This window comes from Dreissena polymorpha, chromosome 11, assembly GCF_020536995.1.
Source record: "Dreissena polymorpha isolate Duluth1 chromosome 11, UMN_Dpol_1.0, whole genome shotgun sequence".
Taxonomy (NCBI): domain Eukaryota; kingdom Metazoa; phylum Mollusca; class Bivalvia; order Myida; family Dreissenidae; genus Dreissena; species Dreissena polymorpha.
Window position 1 is genome coordinate 42,598,643 of NC_068365.1, and position 18,952 is coordinate 42,617,594.

Genomic DNA, 18,952 nt, shown 5'->3' on the forward strand with positions numbered 1-18,952 from the left:
ATGAATGACAGACAGACCGGCCAAAAACAATATACCCCCGATCTTTCGATCCAGGGGCATAAAAATGTCTAAATCTGTGAAAGTCCATTTACAAATATCTGTAAAATAAAGATTGTTAACACTGCCCTTGTTTTCTTGTGTGTTTTTTTACAATCTATAATGTATTTTCTTTAAAAAAGATAGTTCCTTTAAAAAAATTCTAAGATCTGAAAAGGTACCAGTCAGACCATTCTAGTGATAATATTGGATCATTTGCTGGCTGCACAGGCAGGGCTCGAATTTAACTTTTTTTTCTACTTGCAAAACATTGCAAGCAGCTTTAATTCCAACTCGCAAAATCAAAAACATTCTCGCAAATTTTGCTGGAAACATAATTAAATATCGTTTTTTTAATTCAACAGTTAACTTTGCTTTATCTTTCGTATTGTTATTTCCGTCTGTGGGCAAAAAGAAACTAGTTATTTTTCTCTTCGACGCCATGTCTGTTCAAGTTCAATGAACACGTGTGAATTAGTCGACTGTTTCACGTTCTTTGTACCAATACCATCCTCGTATCTGTACTATAAGTATACCCGTCTACATACAAGGTGCGCGCTTCCGCATACGGGTATTAGGACGTTCTATGACCTACGGTTTAGCTTTAGGACGTCAAACGCATTTAGCAATATTACTGTGTTTTTTTTTCACTATTTCCTTACTCGCAAAAAATTACTAGTGGCTTAAATCTAAACTCGCAATCGGTATTTTTCACTCACATTTTGCGAGTGTGCGAGTGTTAATTTCGAGCCCTGACAGGCTAATCTGGACAGACAATTTACCCACATGCAACATACCCATGTTTTCCAAAACAAGACATATTTCATCAAAAGATACCAAAAAGACTCCTACTGGCAGCCTTATTCATGTCCTTGCCCTCTGGATTGCTGCTCTCTGGGTCCTGAACCTTAGACACTGGAGTAAGAACATCATCCAGACCAGCTATAATTGTACCAATGTCACCTGGACCTGAAAATATACAATATGTAACAGTATGGATCTAACAGTCCGGCTCAACCATTGCCCCAGCATAAGGGCTGCTTACTGGCGTCTGAGTGTTTGTCCCTGGACTAAATACACATACTAGACCTGCTATTACACCTTGACATGTAAGAATATGGCCCTCATCATGCATAAATGGGTCTTATGGTATATGGGGCCAGCGTAGTTCCAGACTATCCTGTGCATTTGCACAGACTGGTCATGAACTAAGCTATCCACTTATGAGACTGCAAAACTTTGACTTTATAGCCAACACAGCAATGGATTTTTTGTTTAAATTAGGGGCCAGTATTCTGCATTGTTCCAAATTTATTATTTTTTAAAATATTTTTCCTAAGTGGGACCAAAAAATTTTCAATTGAAGTTTCACAAAAAAATATATACAAAGTTTTATAGATCTAAATATTTAAATCATCTCCCATTCCACTTCTATAAGTTGAAAATTAGTAAATACAATATTGAAAACACTTTCATTTTCAATAAAGAAGAATTTGTAAGCACAACAACAACACTAATTTCCCAATGTTAGTAAAATCACCGTGATTTTTTCGAATACCGAAGGTCCGGGCCCCTTTCCCAAATGGTGTCCTACATCATATCTGCATTTTCATTATTTTTATAAGGACTCACTTAAGGTAGCACACCTCTTATGATTTCCCGCGATTTATTTTACGATCGTTGCCGATCTTCAATGATCGGTTATTTTCGGGAGATGCATTTTATTTTTTTCAAACTTCGAATTTTGATATATGTTTACCTAATTCATTTAGAATACATTATTTTCACTATAAATATTGACTTTGATCCAATTATCATCTGAAAAATACGATTTCGCCATTTCTTCAAAGATCTACGAGCCTTTTTACCTGTTTACTTATGGATATCTAATTTAAGGTTGTACTGATGTGAAGTTGTCGTGGCCATGGTTAAGGCGATGGACTAGAAATCTTTTGGGATCTTTCCGTGCAGGTTCGAATCCTGCTGACATCGCATACTTTTTGCGACGCGTTTTATTTCTTTTTTAACATAATTTGATTTAATATAGCATATAAGCTATGTTTATTGTTAAATATGTTGAAAATTGTATGCACATCCTTCAATTTTTAAAATTAAAACAACGTTATGGCTAAATTGGGTAATTTACTGCTGAAAATACGAATGATGCCTGTTGAATTTTTATTTTTATTTCAAAATGTAAACGGTAAATCTGTCTATTTCTTGGTATTTTTACTGTAAATAGTGTTTCTATAAAAACTAAGTTTAAAATATAACTTAAATGATACTACATTGTATTTTGAATTTTATGACACTTTGTTTTTAACCGACCCAATTTTTACTTGGCTGAAATCACTTACATTTAATTGCGATATTCCATAGATAAAAATTTGTAAAAAATAAATGTTTGTAAAAGAATACTTATCTCATCTTGTTTAAACTTTAAACACCTTTACTGCATCTGTACACACCAACTGCATGCCCATATTTAGAAATTTGAATGAATTATGGAACTTTTATATACCCCAGGGGAGAAAATAAACTGGATAATGGTTTTGAAAAAATCGTTTTTTTTTTTTTTTTAAAGCATGGAAAGCCTACCTACAAATTTGCATGTAGTTCAGTGAAATGATGCTGATTAGGAAAATAATTAATTAAATTATATTTGGATATGTGCCCATTAGAGGTGCGCTACCTTAATAAATCAAAATACCATATGTCTAAATTTTTTAGAGATTGTTTTCATTGTGAAATAAAACAACATGTGACTTTTTAATTTAAATAAGACAATTCAATAGCAATAATGGTCTTCTTCTAACATTTTTGGATGTGTTTCTGAAAAACAAACACAAAAACTCTTTCAAAAGTTGTAAACAAAGCAACATGCATAAGTAAACTCTTTCCTGCTCACAAGAAAGTAAAATTGCTTTATACAACTCACACTCTGTTCAGGTTATATGCAGTTTGCTACTAAAAGTATCTTTAAGATAAAAATGAAGTATTTAGAACTTGAATCTATTAAAAAAAGGTGTTTAATTTTATTTGAATTTTTAATTGAGTACAAATGCGTCAAAAACGGCATCTGAGTTGTAAAGAGTTATGGAAAAGACCCCAACCATACATACAAGTGACTGCCCCGTCCCCAGCCCCGGTCTTCTGTGAGTGGTCAATACGTCCAAACTTGTTCACAGCTGGCTTGCTGATACGGATGATCTGGTCATTCAGCATCACAAACTCCACCACTGACTTGGATGGCTTGGGGGTCATCCTAGAGGTCAGCTTACCCTTGAACTCCACGACCTGAAAGATATACCAAGAACTGTAACTCAGGGCTTGATGTGATATTAACCCTTTACAACTAAGATACCGTAATGACTCTAAGTTTTCGAACACTTAAAAATAAAAAATAAAATTTGTGTCCGAAAATTTACAAAAAATATTCAAAAAGTATGAGTGTCCAAAAATTAAGAGACATATATGTTATGCTTGTTTGTCAATTATTACATTGAAATAAAACCAATTAATTAATGTGAAATAATTGTATTGTGTTGTAATCTCCTTTCTCTGCTTTAAATAAAAAACAACTTCACTTATTTGCTATCTCTCACTTGAAATGGTATATAAAACATTACACAAAACCAACCATACTGCTCCCAAAATACGATATCATTTCAATTGCTATTGGGTGAAACCATTTTTTATTACCAGTATACGTGGTAATTTACCCAATAATGCAATTGTTATGGTCTATCGCCCTCAGGGCATTCTTTGTCAGGTTTTATGACCTTAATCCGGTTGTAAAACACCATGATTGACGGGTCCCAGACAAGCGAAAACAGGGCAGTAATCTTGTTAAAGAACGCTGTTATATATACTGCACAAAAAATTGGAATCATTAATTATGGGCGAAAACCCGTATGTCCAAAATATAGAGTCAAGAAAAATAATTATTTTTGCTAAAACGGGGGTGTCCCAAAACTAAAGTGTCCGAAAACTTTGAGTAATTACGTATTTTGATGCATTAGAAGATTCTTGGAAAGTTAAATTTGATTAAAGACCTTTCTTACTAGATTCAAGATTTAAAGGCTTTATTTCCAGCCTTTAGATACTGATAACAGCAAATAGCATCAAAACCTAAACAGAATGTAAATTACTCGCAGGCTGTTCTGGTTTAATGCTGTTTGCACATAGCCATTTTCACTTCTGATGGAGAAAGGGTTTATCACTTTTCACAGTAGATTGCCCAGATGTGTAACTTTCTTTGGAATTTTGGTTGCTCGTGAAAATAAAACAATGCCAAGAACCAAGTACACTTTAAATTTACATAAAACTCACTTTTAAGAAAACAAATTAAGACAACAATATAGCGTTGCGGGCATGTCTCCTAGCAGTGTGCCCCTTTTATGAGCTTGATTGTTGTTTTTTAACAGATAAAACGTGTGACATATTTAACACTTCTCTAAAACAAGAGCACTGCATAATGGGTGCCACGCTCGGCTGTGGGTGCAGTTTTGAATAATGAATAAAAGAAAGCTTGTCAGAACTTTTTTTTTAGAGGTCACAGTGACCTTGACCTTTGACCTAGAGACCCAAAAATGGGTGTGGCATGTAGAACTCATCAAGGTGCAGCTACATATGAAGTTTCAAAGTTTTAGGTTGAAGCACTTTGATTTAAGAGCCAATGTTCAAAACCTTAACAAAATGTTATGGTTTTAGCACAACGCGGACGGCGAGCTGGCTATGACAATACCTCGGGTTTTCTCCGAAAACAGCCGAGCTAAAAATTAGTTGCCTGATGGGACTACCAAATTTTGAAATTGCTTTGCCCAGGTCTAGCTCTATTTGCCCCTGGCCGACAGGCAACCTCTTATTTTTATCCCTGGCTTGTTATCCCCTGCCATAGGCGGAGGGATATTGTTTTGGCGTTGTCCGTCCTTCCGTTTTTCTGTCCGGAGCCATATCTTGGAAGTGCTTTCGTGGATTTCATTCAAACTTGGTATGAGTATATATATGGATAACAGGATGATGCACGCCAAATGGCATTGTACACCATCTGTTAATCACGGAGTTATGGCCCTTTTTATCTTGAAAAAATGCTTTCTGTGTGTGTCTGGAGCCATATCTTGGAAGTGCTTTAGCTGATTTCATTAAAACTTGGTATGAGTATATATATGGATAACAGGATGATGCACGCCAAATGGCATTGTACACCATCTGTTAATTACGGAGTTATGGCCCTTTGTATCTTGAAAAAAATGCTTTTTTGAGTGTCAAATATAACACTTTTGTGTCCAAAAGCATATTGGCGGGGGATATCAATTCAACGAATTTGCTTGTCATCATTACTTTTAATGAGGGTTTGTTAGTCATTCGTGATTACCGGTATATGTAAACATCAAGGTCACAATGAAAATAAATAAGACAAAACTTTGTATTTGATAAACACTTAATCACCTCTTAATGCAGTATTGCTAATTAAAATTCATCCAAATATTATTATAATAGGTCATGCTCAAGTCATATTATATGTAATGGTAGCGTTTATTTTCCTTCTTTATAAAGTACCAGTAAATGGCACTTTCCCAATAAGGAAAAAAACTACAAATTTCCCAATAGCTGTCAAAAAAATTCCCAATCTAGTAAGTTTCCCAATGCAGCTCTATGGCTTCAACCTAAGTAAATATAATATTGACAACTTGACAACATGTAGTGATCAATTTAAATTTCAAAGTATTTGGGAGCAAAAAATCAAATACACCAATTACCCAATATGAAGATTTCATGACGCAAATTTTCCCAATTTCAGGGTTTTTTCATGCACTATTTCCCGATTGGGCTGGTACCAGTACTTTTCCCAAATGGGAAAAAAAATCGCTGAATGGGTGCCTTAGGAATGGTCTGTCAAAACTTCTTACAAAGTTGAATAATATGGTGGACATTATATCATTTTAGGTCAAGTAAGATTAAATCATATCAGGTATAACAAAACTATTTTAAATATACAAATGACCAAATTTCTGCTTAAACTTGATTTTTTCTTAGAAGAGCCTTCATTTAAACGAAATATTCTACAAAACTGGAAAGTGTCATCACTAATGAGCATGTGTGGACTGCGCGATAATCTGGGATTACTTTACCAAAAGCATTACATCCTATTTTCCCAGAGCTAGGCTTCAACATACCTCACAGAGAGAGCTCACGTCAGTCTGTATGGGCTGGAGGCGAGTCTGAGACTCCGGAATGACAGCATCTCCATCTTCCACTCCCACCTTGGATACGCTGGAATCTAGCATTTGGACTTGGTCTGGCTCTGATTCGCTTGGTAATGGTGGTGCTTGTTCCGTGGACTCCTGCAATTGCGTTTCGTTACATGCTAATTCACTTGGTGTGGTTGCGGTTTGTTCAGATTCTGTAATTTGTCCAGTGCTTGCGGCAGGATTTGTGACAGATTTCGAGGAATTCACAAAATGAACTGCATCACTGTTTGGTATGGCAGCTTCTTGGTCTTTGTGAAGTCCCACTGACTTCTTTAATGTCTCATCTTTCTTTATGTTTTCAACTCGTATAACCTTTTAACAGAAAACATACTTCTTATACTATTGCAAAGCAACAAATGCTTTTTGAGACTAGAAACAAGTGATCTGATTTTGCAGCAGGTGTTTTAATTGGTTAAGCTACTTTAGGTGGCTTTATAATAGATTAAATCACAAAAAGCTGTAACATGTAAGAAATTATTCAATGGCACACAAGATAATTGTGGAGTTAGCTCAGAATTAATTGTAAAATTTTTAAACAGCTATCAAACAATTAGTTCAATTCATGTTTGGAATGTATAGCCACTTTAAAATGCAATGGTTTACTTAAGTTGAAATATGAAAACAATAAAAAAAAATTGAAGTACTATCTTTTGGTCAACTAGCAAACAAAAGGCTTAATATTAATTTTATTTACAATTGTATGAGAGGTTTTGTAATTAATGTTTCGCAGGCTTTAAACGAAAAATGTGTTGTGATGACTGCATATGCTAATCTGGGATGACTCTTTTTATTAACACATACCTGAATGGCCCTGTGGTTTGAGTTGCTGACACTGCAATCAGCTGGCTTGCCCCTGGTTATGATCTTTGCAGACAAAATAGCTGGGGTTTTCCTCCTGACAGCTGCATTGACAACTGTGTCCTGCTTAATAGGGACTGTGGGGGATTGGGATGGTGAAACAACCAAAGTTTTCTCAGAAACAATTGATGGTTTAGGAACAAACTCTTCCTGACACCTTCCAATGAAAATTTTACTTTCAGCTCTTTTATCTAATGAAGAATGTAAAACAGGTGCTACTCTTTTCTGAACAAGTTTCTCATCTTTTGAAATGGTAATGATGGTCGTGCCTTTCTTGTTAACTTGCTGATATACTATTTCTTTACCTGCATGTTTGCTAACTTTTAGAAGATCCTCATTCTCCTCAGATGGCATAACAAAGTCCTCAGCACTATCAGTTGCAGCACTTCTTGACGGAATGGGTTTCATGGATTCCAGAGAAGCTACTTGTTTCACAGTTATAGTGTGTTGTAACCCTTTTCTTGTTGTTCGCCCCTGACCATCAAACTGCCCAGATTCAATGCTCTCTATGATTTTCTTAGGCTGAACTAGAGCAGAACGTGTTCCTTTTAGTACAAAATCTGTTTGTAATTGCTCGGATTCCGAGGGGTTAAATTGCACCATATTTTCTGATTGTTCCATGAGCTGTGTCTGAGCATCTTGATCAATATTTGTTTCCTCAGTAACTACTTCTTCAAGTATCTCACAGACTGGCGACCTTAAATTGAGAGAAAAACAACTACAGATGAGCCTTGTTCAGGGAAAGCTGGACTTAATGCATGTGCGTACATTGTTGTCCCTGATAGCCTGACAGTTTCTTAAGTCAAGTAGGTGAATTTGTAGGCATTGGCTAATTTGGCAACTGGTAGAGTAAGCACTGCCTGTGCAAACTGCACAGGCTTATCTAAGATGACACTCTCAACACATGCATTTACCCAAGTTTTCCCTGACCTAGGCTCAAATGTACCGGTAAAAAAGGTATTTGAGGTAATTAAATATATAGATGCATAAATAAATAATTGTTCTTGTAATAAACTTTGATAAGAAAACCGAGCAGTTGTCCAGCATACATGTAGTACAAAAAATGTCATATTTTGCATTATGAAGAGAATGATAAGCCCTAAAGGGCTCACCTGAGATTCACTTACACTAATTATTTTAGACATGACTTGGTGACCTTCACTTCACTGCTCAAATATTTGCAACACAATTATTTTGATTATATTAAAGTTTCATTTAGATAGAGACCTTAATGTGGATGCTCCAGCGGTAACAAGATTTTTTTTTTAGATTTCACATGGTGACCTATTCTTTGGACACAACTATCCCAGATTCATACATAGCCCAGATATTGTCAAGGTGAAAATTCTGACCAAGTTTCATCAATATTAAGTGAAACATGTTGCCTCTATGGAGGTAAGAAACTATAAGTTGATGACACACAACACACATTGCCGGACACAGACTGATCAAAATAGCTCATTTTACCCTTGAGCACTTCTTGCCCAACATGAGCTTGAAACTTAAAACCTAACAGCCGAATCCATATGAACAGCATACACCATTTGTTTACATAACAATCAAAATAAATATTCACAAAAGAGTTAGAAATGGATGATATAGAGGATATTTGTTGGATTCGGTGGATTATCGATTTTAATTCACGAGTGATCATAGAAAGTTACGAGTGAAAAAAAATATTTTCTATGATCACGAGTGAATTAAAATCGATATTCCACCGAAACCAACAAATTTTCTTTTTATTTTATGCTTTATGTCACCGTTTATATACATTGTTAAAGAGTTTAACTAAAGAATTTCGCTGGGATAATTACGTCATTTCGTTAAAAAATGACGTCATTTAACAGTAAACAGTGAAAATTATCGATAATTTTCACTGATAATTTTCACTGTTTGAAACAGTGAAATTATCAGTTTTATTCACTGATATTTCTCTTTAAACCACCGGAAAGCATAAAATAAATGCTTTTACTGTATTTTTTGTTTTAAAGGAAGTCTCTTATCTTCAAAGAGTCGTCCTGATGAGCCTGTGCAGACTGAACAGGCTAATCTGGGATCACACTATGGACACATGCATTAAGCCCCATTTTTACAGAGTAATGCTCATATACAAGGTGCCCCTGGGTTAACCCTTTACCACTTTGATGCACATGTATGAATTTTTACGAATTTGTAGTCCCTTAAAAAAATTAATTAAATTAAACACCTTTCTTACTAGATTCAAGTTTTAAAGGCTTCAATTCCAACCCTTAGATACTGATGAGCAGCAAACAGCATAAAACCTGACCAGACTGCGAGCTACTCGGAGGCTATTCTGGTTCTATGCTGATTGCACACATTCATTTTTACTTTGCTTCTGAGTAGGGCTGTAATGAATACACTAGGTGACGAATACAATATGTATCACGAATACAGGGTGGCGAATACGAATATTTATTCGCGAATATGAATTTCAATGAACAAAAGTTATATTGACAACTTGACATGACATTATATAGTATGAAACTATGAGTATTTGTCAATTTGATTAATTGAGTATAAGTGCATACAGAAAATATGAAATATAACACTTTGAAATCACAAAACACTGACTAGAACTGCTTAAACTTTGAACACAGTTTTGAAAACATGACTAGTACTAATAAAATCCTTGAGTTGAACAATTAAGAGTCAACAGTTGACACATGAGTGACAGTATCCATTCACATTTTTTTAATGAGCATATGCCAGATAGGTGGTGTGATGATATTTCAATGTCACCTATCAGACATATATATATTTGATATATTGAATAAAAACAGTGAGACAATAGAAAAAGTATTGAATAAGAAATAGTTTTCATTACTCCATAAATACTGACCACAACTCAAATATTCCACCGGTGCCCTCCTTTTTTGTTGATAATCTCACTGTACAACATAGTGGGTGGGATAAACATGATGAAAAACGCCGGAATAAGGAGAGGAATATTTAAATATAGGGGTTTATTGTATGAACCTTCATTTGTAAGGTAAGATGAGATGATCAAACTTTCAAATTCGAAACCACGTTGTTTCTATTCGTCAAATATTCCTTTCAGGAGGTGGCCAATAATAAATACGATTCGTCCACAGCCGTATTCGAGCAATTCGAATATTGGAATGTATCGTTACAGCCCTACTTCTGAGTGGGAGATGGTTAACATGTGTGCCAAGATTATTCCACTCCTGTGACACCCTCAGTAATAGGGGAAAAACAATACTTTTGTGATTTTACTTTGAGATTACAGCTTCTGCATCAGTAAATGTCCGTTTTTAATGCCTTACTTCTGATTGACAGTTTCCAGTATGTGACTGTCAGGCCCCTGTATCTTGCTGGCTGTGTACATAACAGACCCCAATCCTTTCATGTGCTGTACACCATTTCGCTTCTTGGATCCTGGATGAAATATTTATAAATATAACACTTGTTTTGTATGAATAAGTCAAATTGTAAACAATATTCAACAATTTATTTCATTTTATTTCTGGCAATTGTATCATTGCTACTGTAAGTCCACTATAAAGCGGATGACAAGGTCCATGTCACAAAGCAGTGTTATTAACAGACCTGTTATACTTCAGTGCTCATATGTTATATTGTTATGTTGTGTTGACATTACGTCATTTACCAATACAAGAATATATAAACCCTTCCTATCAATACCTGGATACAAACTGAGTTTCTTGTGTACATCTATATTCAATAATGCCTTACAATCAAAAATAAACAAGCAGTGTGATGGGCGCCACCATTTTTGTTTTTCCGTTAAACATGTGAGAAATGGTTTAGAGAAAAAATGAGAGCCAAAACCAATCCCCTTTTTATTGAAACCACATTTAAATGAAGCATATTGGATTTACACGGACATAAATTCATACAGGTTTTTTGCAACCTGTCTATCATAATCTAGATGCGGGCAATTAATAAAAAAAGTAAATTAATGGTTATAGAATTACTAACATTGACATAAATGTAAAAGTGAATGGAGATCTTGATGTTCAAGAGACCAAAGTTGACTGATCCTCTAGAAAATACATACAGAGGTGTTAACTTAATCTGACAGTTATTAATCAATTTATACGATTTGCACATTATTGTTGCAGTCTAACAGAGCACTTATGTACAAATAAGCACAAACACTCCAGTACAGAACCCCAAACAAAAGTCATCTCCCTCAAACAATATTTTCCTTTTACAGCATTTCTTTGCAACCTGACATATGGTTTCCGAATAACAGGCAATTGCAATAACTTTAACTTTATACAACTTGTTATAATGTAACTGTTTATTATACACATAAAGAGGTTGTTTTTTCTTCAATTTCCTTCCGCAGAGATCTTTGCCAATACAAGGTATGTGAACAGGTTGTGAATCACATAACAAGCTTAAGTTTATTGTCATATATTAAGGTTGGCGTGTTTTTATGGATAAGGTGTCTGCCTAGCAACCAAGAGGTCACAGGTTCCATCCCCATTGTGTCCAAAAATCCAAAAAGACACAAAGTACTTGATCTTAGCCCAGGAAAAATACTTGAGTGTTTTAATAACCTGCGCTTTCAATGCAATCGGGCTTAAATAAATAGAATAAAACCAATTAAACTATTGCCAGTAATTGGATTTTCATTTTCAATTGCAAATTAAAAAGTGCTTATTAAAGTGACATTATTAAGAGAGGGGTTGGACTATATGATGTATTCAGTGCTTTGACAATTCAATACTTGGAAGTTTCCATAACTGGTCTAATTACATGTGTAGTTTATTTAAATTTGTACATGTATTTGTGTTAAAATATGTGCACTTTCAAATTAAATGTAATCATTTATAATTTGTTTTATACATATTTTTTTTTCTTAATAGTTGTTTTTTTTGTTAAACAAATACAAAGTTGCACTTTTAAAGGGACTGTCAACCACGATGATGAAGAAAAGAAAAGTTGTAAAATACCGTATTTTTTACAATTATTAATTTATATTTGATTAAATATCACGACTGGTATATTACATTGCTTGAAAAAGGTTGTTAAGTTGTCGTATTTTCAGTATATTCGGTAATAAGTTTTACTGGGTATGTCTACCAGGTAACTACCAGTTAACTATAAATAACGCCAGTATATTGATCATCATCGTCACGTGGTAAACCCAGGAATGCAAATTGTGCATGCATAGTGAATTGTATATATTTTATATATAAAATTATCAATCTTCTTGCGTTATTTATAGTGTGTATATCGTTATGTCAACTATTTTCGCGATGTACTTTTGATTTCACATCGCAAAATTTTATTACCGAATATACTGAAAATATGAATGTTTTTTCAAGTAATGTAATATACCAGTCGTTATATTGTAATCAAAATAAACTAATAATTGTATTATAATACGGTATTTTACAACTATGTTTTTCTTCGTCGTCGTGGTTGACAGTCCCTTTAAGAATGTGATCTCATACCGAATATACTTAAATACTGTATATTACGATATACTACTCAAAACTCTTCTGTCATCATATACCAGTACATCGTTTCCACCTTAATTTCAATACCTGGCATCTGTTTTCCAACTGCCTTTGTTGTAGGGTCCACCATATCCTTGTAACGGCTGTTTGGAACCACTGCTCTTGCACTGCGTCTGGGTGATGTGACGTCTTCCTTACTTACTTCTTCAGCAAGTTTCTTAGACATGGACAAACGAGTTTCCCCAACAGTTGGCGGAGATTTCAATATTCGTGGCATTTTAATGACCCGAGTCTCTGAAATGCTAGTTGACTGTCGTTTGTTGGAATTCTTAGGGCTTGAAATTACGTTTTCTGAATTGGAAACAATGTTTTCAGTTCACTTAGTTTAATTTATCTGTCAGTAAATTAGTTACTTTTCATGGTACATGTATATAAATATCAAAACATATTTGTAAGCTATAAACTGTAACAGAATTATACAGCATGAATGAAACAATTTGCTGTAATTAAATTTTAAAGAAACAAGAGCTGTGTTTGTAAAACACAATGCCCCCTACTGCCCTGCTTTGAAGCCATACATTTTACCTTTGACCTTGAAGGATGACCTTGACCTTTCACCACGCAAAATGTGCAGCTCCATGAGATGCACATGCATGCCAAATATCAAGTTGCTATCTTCAATATTGCAAAAGTTATGACCAAGGTTAAAGTTTTGGGACAGACACACACATACAATGACAGACAGGCCAAAAACAATATACCCTGATCGTTCAATACAAGGGCATAAAAATCTCTCTACATCACTTTCTAAGAGGACAATATATACATGCTATTTTTAAGTGCTTCTGAAGTTACAATGTATATTAGTTCAGAATGGATCACAACACTAACATTCTTAAGTACCATACCCTCCACATATTGATCATTTGAAAAAGGTAGTATTATTTTTGGATTATGAATAAAATATGCATAAAAGCTGCGCTTTAAATATACTGGGCTTCATGCATGTGCAGAAATTATCCTGCAATCAGACTAGTAGACTACAAAGGCTAATCTGGGAAGACACCCTAAGGAAGTGCATTAGGATCTATTAGACACCCTAAGGAAGTGAATAAGGATCTATTAGACACCCTAAGGACGTGCATCAGGATCTATTTGTTCAGAGCTTGGTTCTTATTGCAAACATTGTTTTGGCTAAAAGTTATTTGCTCATATTGCCTTGAATTACAAATGTAGTGTATTAAATTTTCCCTGTTCATATTATGACTTCATATTGAATTCAACAAAAATGTCATTAAAAATAAAAAAGAAAATAGTTAACTTACTATATTACAAGATATATGACACTTCATTGTTTTCTGATAATCGAAACACAGAATAAAAAGAGTATCTTCAAGAAAAAAACTGCTCTGAACTGTTTTTATTTGTGTCTGTTTTAAAATTCTGACACAATAACTAGTTTTGAAGTAAATCCTGATGCTGTGTATCATAAAACGATACAATAATTTGTTAGTTCATATGCACCTGTGCCTTGGACTTCTTCATTCTGCATAACATCTCTTATTTCTCCTTCTACTGCAGAACTGCTAGCTTTTGTCCCAAGGGATCTAGAAATCTGGATTTGACATGAGATATATCACTTATTTGACTAATAAGAACTGGCAGATATTTTACACAATGAACAACATGAACACACTCTTGTTATGACCGTGTAAGTCTTGGAGAAATAACTCAATTAGATAACAACCAGCCTTCTGTGCACATATGATTCTCATTCTGAGAAAACGGGGCTAAATGCATTAGCGTAAAGTGCAGTCCTCACAGGCTTATCAGGCCTTTTCAGAGACAACACTTTACACAGTTAAATTTACACCTTAAATAGATTTTTGTTTAAAAGAGACTTTCTTTAAAGAAAAAAAAGTTCCTATTTAGCCTGTGATTACTACACAGGCTATTCTGGCACAAAACTTTGAATGGAAAAAAATGTATGCCAGAAAATTGTTTTCTGAGTGCAGTTTCCTGGCGAGGTATCAAAATGTACAAATGTCTCAAAGCTCATGACAATTTTGGGACGTTTTCTTATTTTTTGAGACACAAACTATTTTACTTAAAATTCATTGTTTTCATACTAAAATTATTACTCTTGTGGAAATAAGAAACAGCATACATATATACGTATACAGTTGATGATTGAATGCAATCTAATAATGAATTTAATGATAAATTCTACATATTGGAAATTCTTGTTCAGCTTCAATCAACTTTGTGACACTGTGAGTTTGTGATTATTATCAAATCACTTTGCAACCTCAAAATTTTGAGAAGTAGACATCCCATTTGTGGAAAACAAAGTAATAACGCTTAAAAATGGAGTAAAAACCTCATATACATGTATAATTATAATCTTATTGATAAGTTCATCCTTATCTGCAAAATAAAACGTTAAAGGACAAATTTTTGCCCCACATTTCATTTTTTGCAATTAAATAGCTACATGTATTTCAGGACCTTGCTGGAAAAAATTAATTTTTGAGTGTAAGCACCAAATTAGTGTGTCTGTGTTTAATCTAAATTGACCAATTTGAGGAACTCACCTTGGTAGAGGCAGTTTCCTGAACAGAGGACCTGGTCTCAGCCACCTTCTTTCTTGCACTGCCCTTTGGTGGCATGATAAATTGTCAGTGCCTGAAATACAAAGTAGGATGGGAGATAGAAAACCGGCTTATTGCCATTGAATGGTGAAGATTTTCTGGACAGGCATAGAAGGAGGTCAACATCCTATCAATCACGTTAAAACAAACTCTGGACAGATGTATACATTTCATTTGTTTTATTCAATTTGTGCAGGGTTTAACATTGAATTATGTGATTAAATAACATTGGTATATTATTTAATCAAGTTGCATTCATTAATTTCATACACCCTTATTAAAATTTAGACTTAGTTTTTGGACGTTAACCAGAATCATGGTGGTTGTTCTATTACATACAGATATGGACACTGTCCACTCCATTGCCTGGGAAGAACCAGTACTTTGTTTGGTGTCTATGGTGGAGATAATGAGAACACTTCCCCAGTAGGGAGCGAACCCATGAACTGATCCCTAGGCGGACACCTCATCCACAACACCACTGAGACTTATACACCACCGTCCTTGGCATTGTTCATGGGTTTGAGTTCAGCACTGGACACATTTGTCTACCCCAGTTGATAGTTCTTCTTGTCTCTTGAACGCTCTGAGCTTTTAAGAGTACATACGTACAGCTCATAGGACCCGGATGGTCAATAGCTGGGAGTTGGATTATTGCAACTACCCAAGTTGACGTCGGAATAGTTATTTTTGTATTATTGTAGCAGGGTTCGGTATAAGGAGAACTTATACTGCCTTGCTATATGTGCTAGCTTTTATAGCGACGCGGTAGAGTGTCTGCCTGATTTGGAACCGGGAGGTCCCGGGTTCGATCCCCATGGCGGTCGGGGATTTTTCTGGCTGGGTTACATTGGCGCCCAACGTAAAAAACCCACCATGTGTGTCAGACGTCCCACAGATGTCATGGCAATATGAAATTCGTGGAAGAATTTCATAATTAGAGGGGGTGTATGTAGCAAGGTTCGGTATAAGGAGAACTTATACTGCCTTGCTCTATGAGCTAGCTTTTATAGCGACGCGGTAGAGTGTCTGCCTGATTTGGAACCGGGAGGTCCCGGGTTCGATCCCCATGGCGGTCGGGGATTTTTCTGGCTGGGTTACATTAGCGCCCAACGTAAAAAACCCACCATGTGTGTCAGACGTCCCACAGATGTCATGGCAATAGGAAATTCGTGGAAGAATTTCAGAATTGGAGGGGGTGTATGTAGCAGGGTTCGGTATAAGGAGAACTTATACTGCCTTGCTATATGAGCTAGCTTTTTCTAGCGACGCGGTAGAGTGTCTGCCTGATTTGGAACCGGGAGGTCCCGGGTTCGATCCCCATGGCGGTCTGGGATTTTTCTGGCTGGGTAACATTATAACCCCCCAAAGGCCCCATATCTCTGATTCTCTCTCCAAAAACGTTAACGTTTGTGCATGCACTTCTTATGTTGTCATAACGGAAATTATTGATAAGTGCAGTGTAGCCTAGCTTTGTTTACGACTGAAAAATTCAGAATTTACGGCCACACCCAAATACATTTATCATTAAATTTACGACCCAGACATATCAATTACAACGATTTATGAGAAAATTCAGATATATACTTTGGAACTTCATAATAAACGTTTGAATTGGCAGACGCTCTTCTTTTGAAGAGCTTCTTAAATATTCTCCCTAATGAAGGTCAAAATACACGTTCGATTTTTGTATCTTCAGTTTTGAAGATTGAAAGAAAACATGCATTCATTAGTTTAGTTTTTTGAAACACATTGGCCATTTTCAAATATACATACCAAGTGTTGAAGATGATAATTAAGTTTTAAGTGAATGAAGGCACAAAAAAGCGCATTTCTTCAATTGCTAAAATGGCGACAAATTTTCATTCTATTTTTAGAACGGCGTTACGATTACGAATGGTTTTATTTTCGTGGTTACCCTGCACCAATTGGAAAACTTTGTAACTTGAACACTTCTCACTTGAAATTAAATATTTTCTATACGCATTCACAGAACATTTCACTCGTTTAATGGCAAAGCTGATATTGGTTTAATGCTGATAATTCACTAATGGATGTATCTACATGATTTCATTTCTTATGCATCGGCTAAAATTGCACACGTTGATTTAAGAAGAACATGAATGTAATTGAGGAACTTGAGGTTATTGAAATTTGCTGTAATAACAAGTGAAATACACCTTTTTGCTGATGACACTTCCTGTTTTCAACAATTGATCTGAAAACACACAAACAACATGAATAATAAGTTCCGTGTATTACAAATATTGATCTCTTTCGAGCCATTTTGTATTAAATAAAACGACTGAGTAAAACGTCCGTCTATTTTCGGATGACTGTGTCATGTACAGATCCATAAAAAAACTTTGGCTGACACTATTCAGTTTCAGAGAGATCTAGATAGTCTATCATTGTAGGAGCTGAAATGGAAGATGTCTTTTAACATAGAAAAATGTCATATCATGCATGTTACGAGAAACCGTAAACCATTAAAAACAGCCTACACTCTTCACAATCAACCTCTGTCTGTTGTAAACCAAGCCACTTATCTTGGTGTTGAAGTAAGCTCAACTTTAAACTGGTCACCTCACGTAAATAAAATTAGTAGTAAAGCAAGCCAGAGCTTAGGATTCTTAAAACGAAACATTCATTCTTCTAAAATGGAAACTAAGGCAGCGGCATATAACAGCATTGTTAGACCATCATTGGAATATTGCTCTAGTGTGTGGGACCCTTACCACCAGAAAGATATTGATAAAATTGAAAATGTTCAGCGTCAAGCCGCCAGATTTGTAACGAATAATTACAGCAAGACAACGGGCACGGTCACAAATATAATTAAGGATTTGAATTGGAATACCTTGCAATCAAGAAGACAACAAGCTAGACTTATTTTGTTCTATAAAATAGTATATAATCATGTTGATGTCAATCCCCATCACTATCTCACTCAATACATAAGACACTCACGCCATCACCATCATATGGCATACCAAATACCACCAAGTACAGCTGATTACCACAAATTTTCTTTCTTTCCAAGAACAGTTGTACAATGGAACACACTCCTTATGTAGTCCGCGCTGATACGATCCCTGGATTTAAATCAGTGCTGTCTACATCAGTGTTCCTTCCTTAGATCACATGATTCTGCTTTTATCCTGTTTTTAATTCGACTAATATTCTCACCACATGCACAGTTGTATATGTATATATTTAAGTCTTAAGGGCTTAAGGTGTTAGGTTTTGCACCTTTTTTATCACTGTTGATAGGATTTTCCTGAGTGGATTGAGTAACTCGGGAAACCTATCAATCTATTTCTTCTTAACCCCACACGCATGGCCATAATGTATCAGTATTGAACATAGCCATTATTATAAAAGAAGAAGAAGAAGATGTGGCGCAGTGACTATGGTGTCCGCCTAACGATCGGGAGGTCACGGGTTCATTCTTTAGATCTCCCTAAAAAACACCAATTACTGGTAAACGGACTCGAGAGCGTGTCAATAAGCCTGAGGCTTTCGATGCAATCGAGCCACATTATATGGTTAAACTAAATTAAACAAACGTCAAATTATGCCACGATAAAACATTACATTGACCTCCGAAGGAGCATAAACCTTATGAATAAACTTGCTTAACATTAATTAATTAAGTATTGATCGTAATCGAACCCCT

General features: G+C 35.2%; 1 protein-coding gene across 3 annotated transcripts in view; it reads right to left on the bottom strand.

Annotated features, from left to right (window-relative positions):
- Positions 1–17,191, bottom strand: part of LOC127850196 (uncharacterized) — a 41,644-nt gene extending 24,453 nt beyond the window's left edge. For 2 of the 3 annotated variants that reach the window (XM_052383038.1, XM_052383036.1), the window contains exons 1-9: positions 17,050–17,191; positions 15,217–15,307; positions 14,147–14,237; positions 12,710–12,973; positions 10,454–10,565; positions 7,092–7,845; positions 6,216–6,602; positions 3,159–3,333; positions 889–1,005 (exon numbers count right to left, since the gene is read on the bottom strand). In XM_052383038.1, coding sequence (XP_052238998.1) covers positions 889–1,005; positions 3,159–3,333; positions 6,216–6,602; positions 7,092–7,845; positions 10,454–10,565; positions 12,710–12,973; positions 14,147–14,237; positions 15,217–15,291 — 1,975 coding nt within the window. In that variant the 5' untranslated portion in view covers positions 15,292–15,307; positions 17,050–17,191. Of the gene's footprint in view, positions 1–888; positions 1,006–3,158; positions 3,334–6,215; positions 6,603–7,091; positions 7,846–10,453; positions 10,566–12,709; positions 12,974–14,146; positions 14,238–15,216; positions 15,308–16,860; positions 16,964–17,049 lie in introns of those variants that run through there. The other variant, XM_052383037.1, reaches the window with a different exon arrangement.
- Between the last annotated feature and the right edge of the window lie 1,761 nt (positions 17,192–18,952).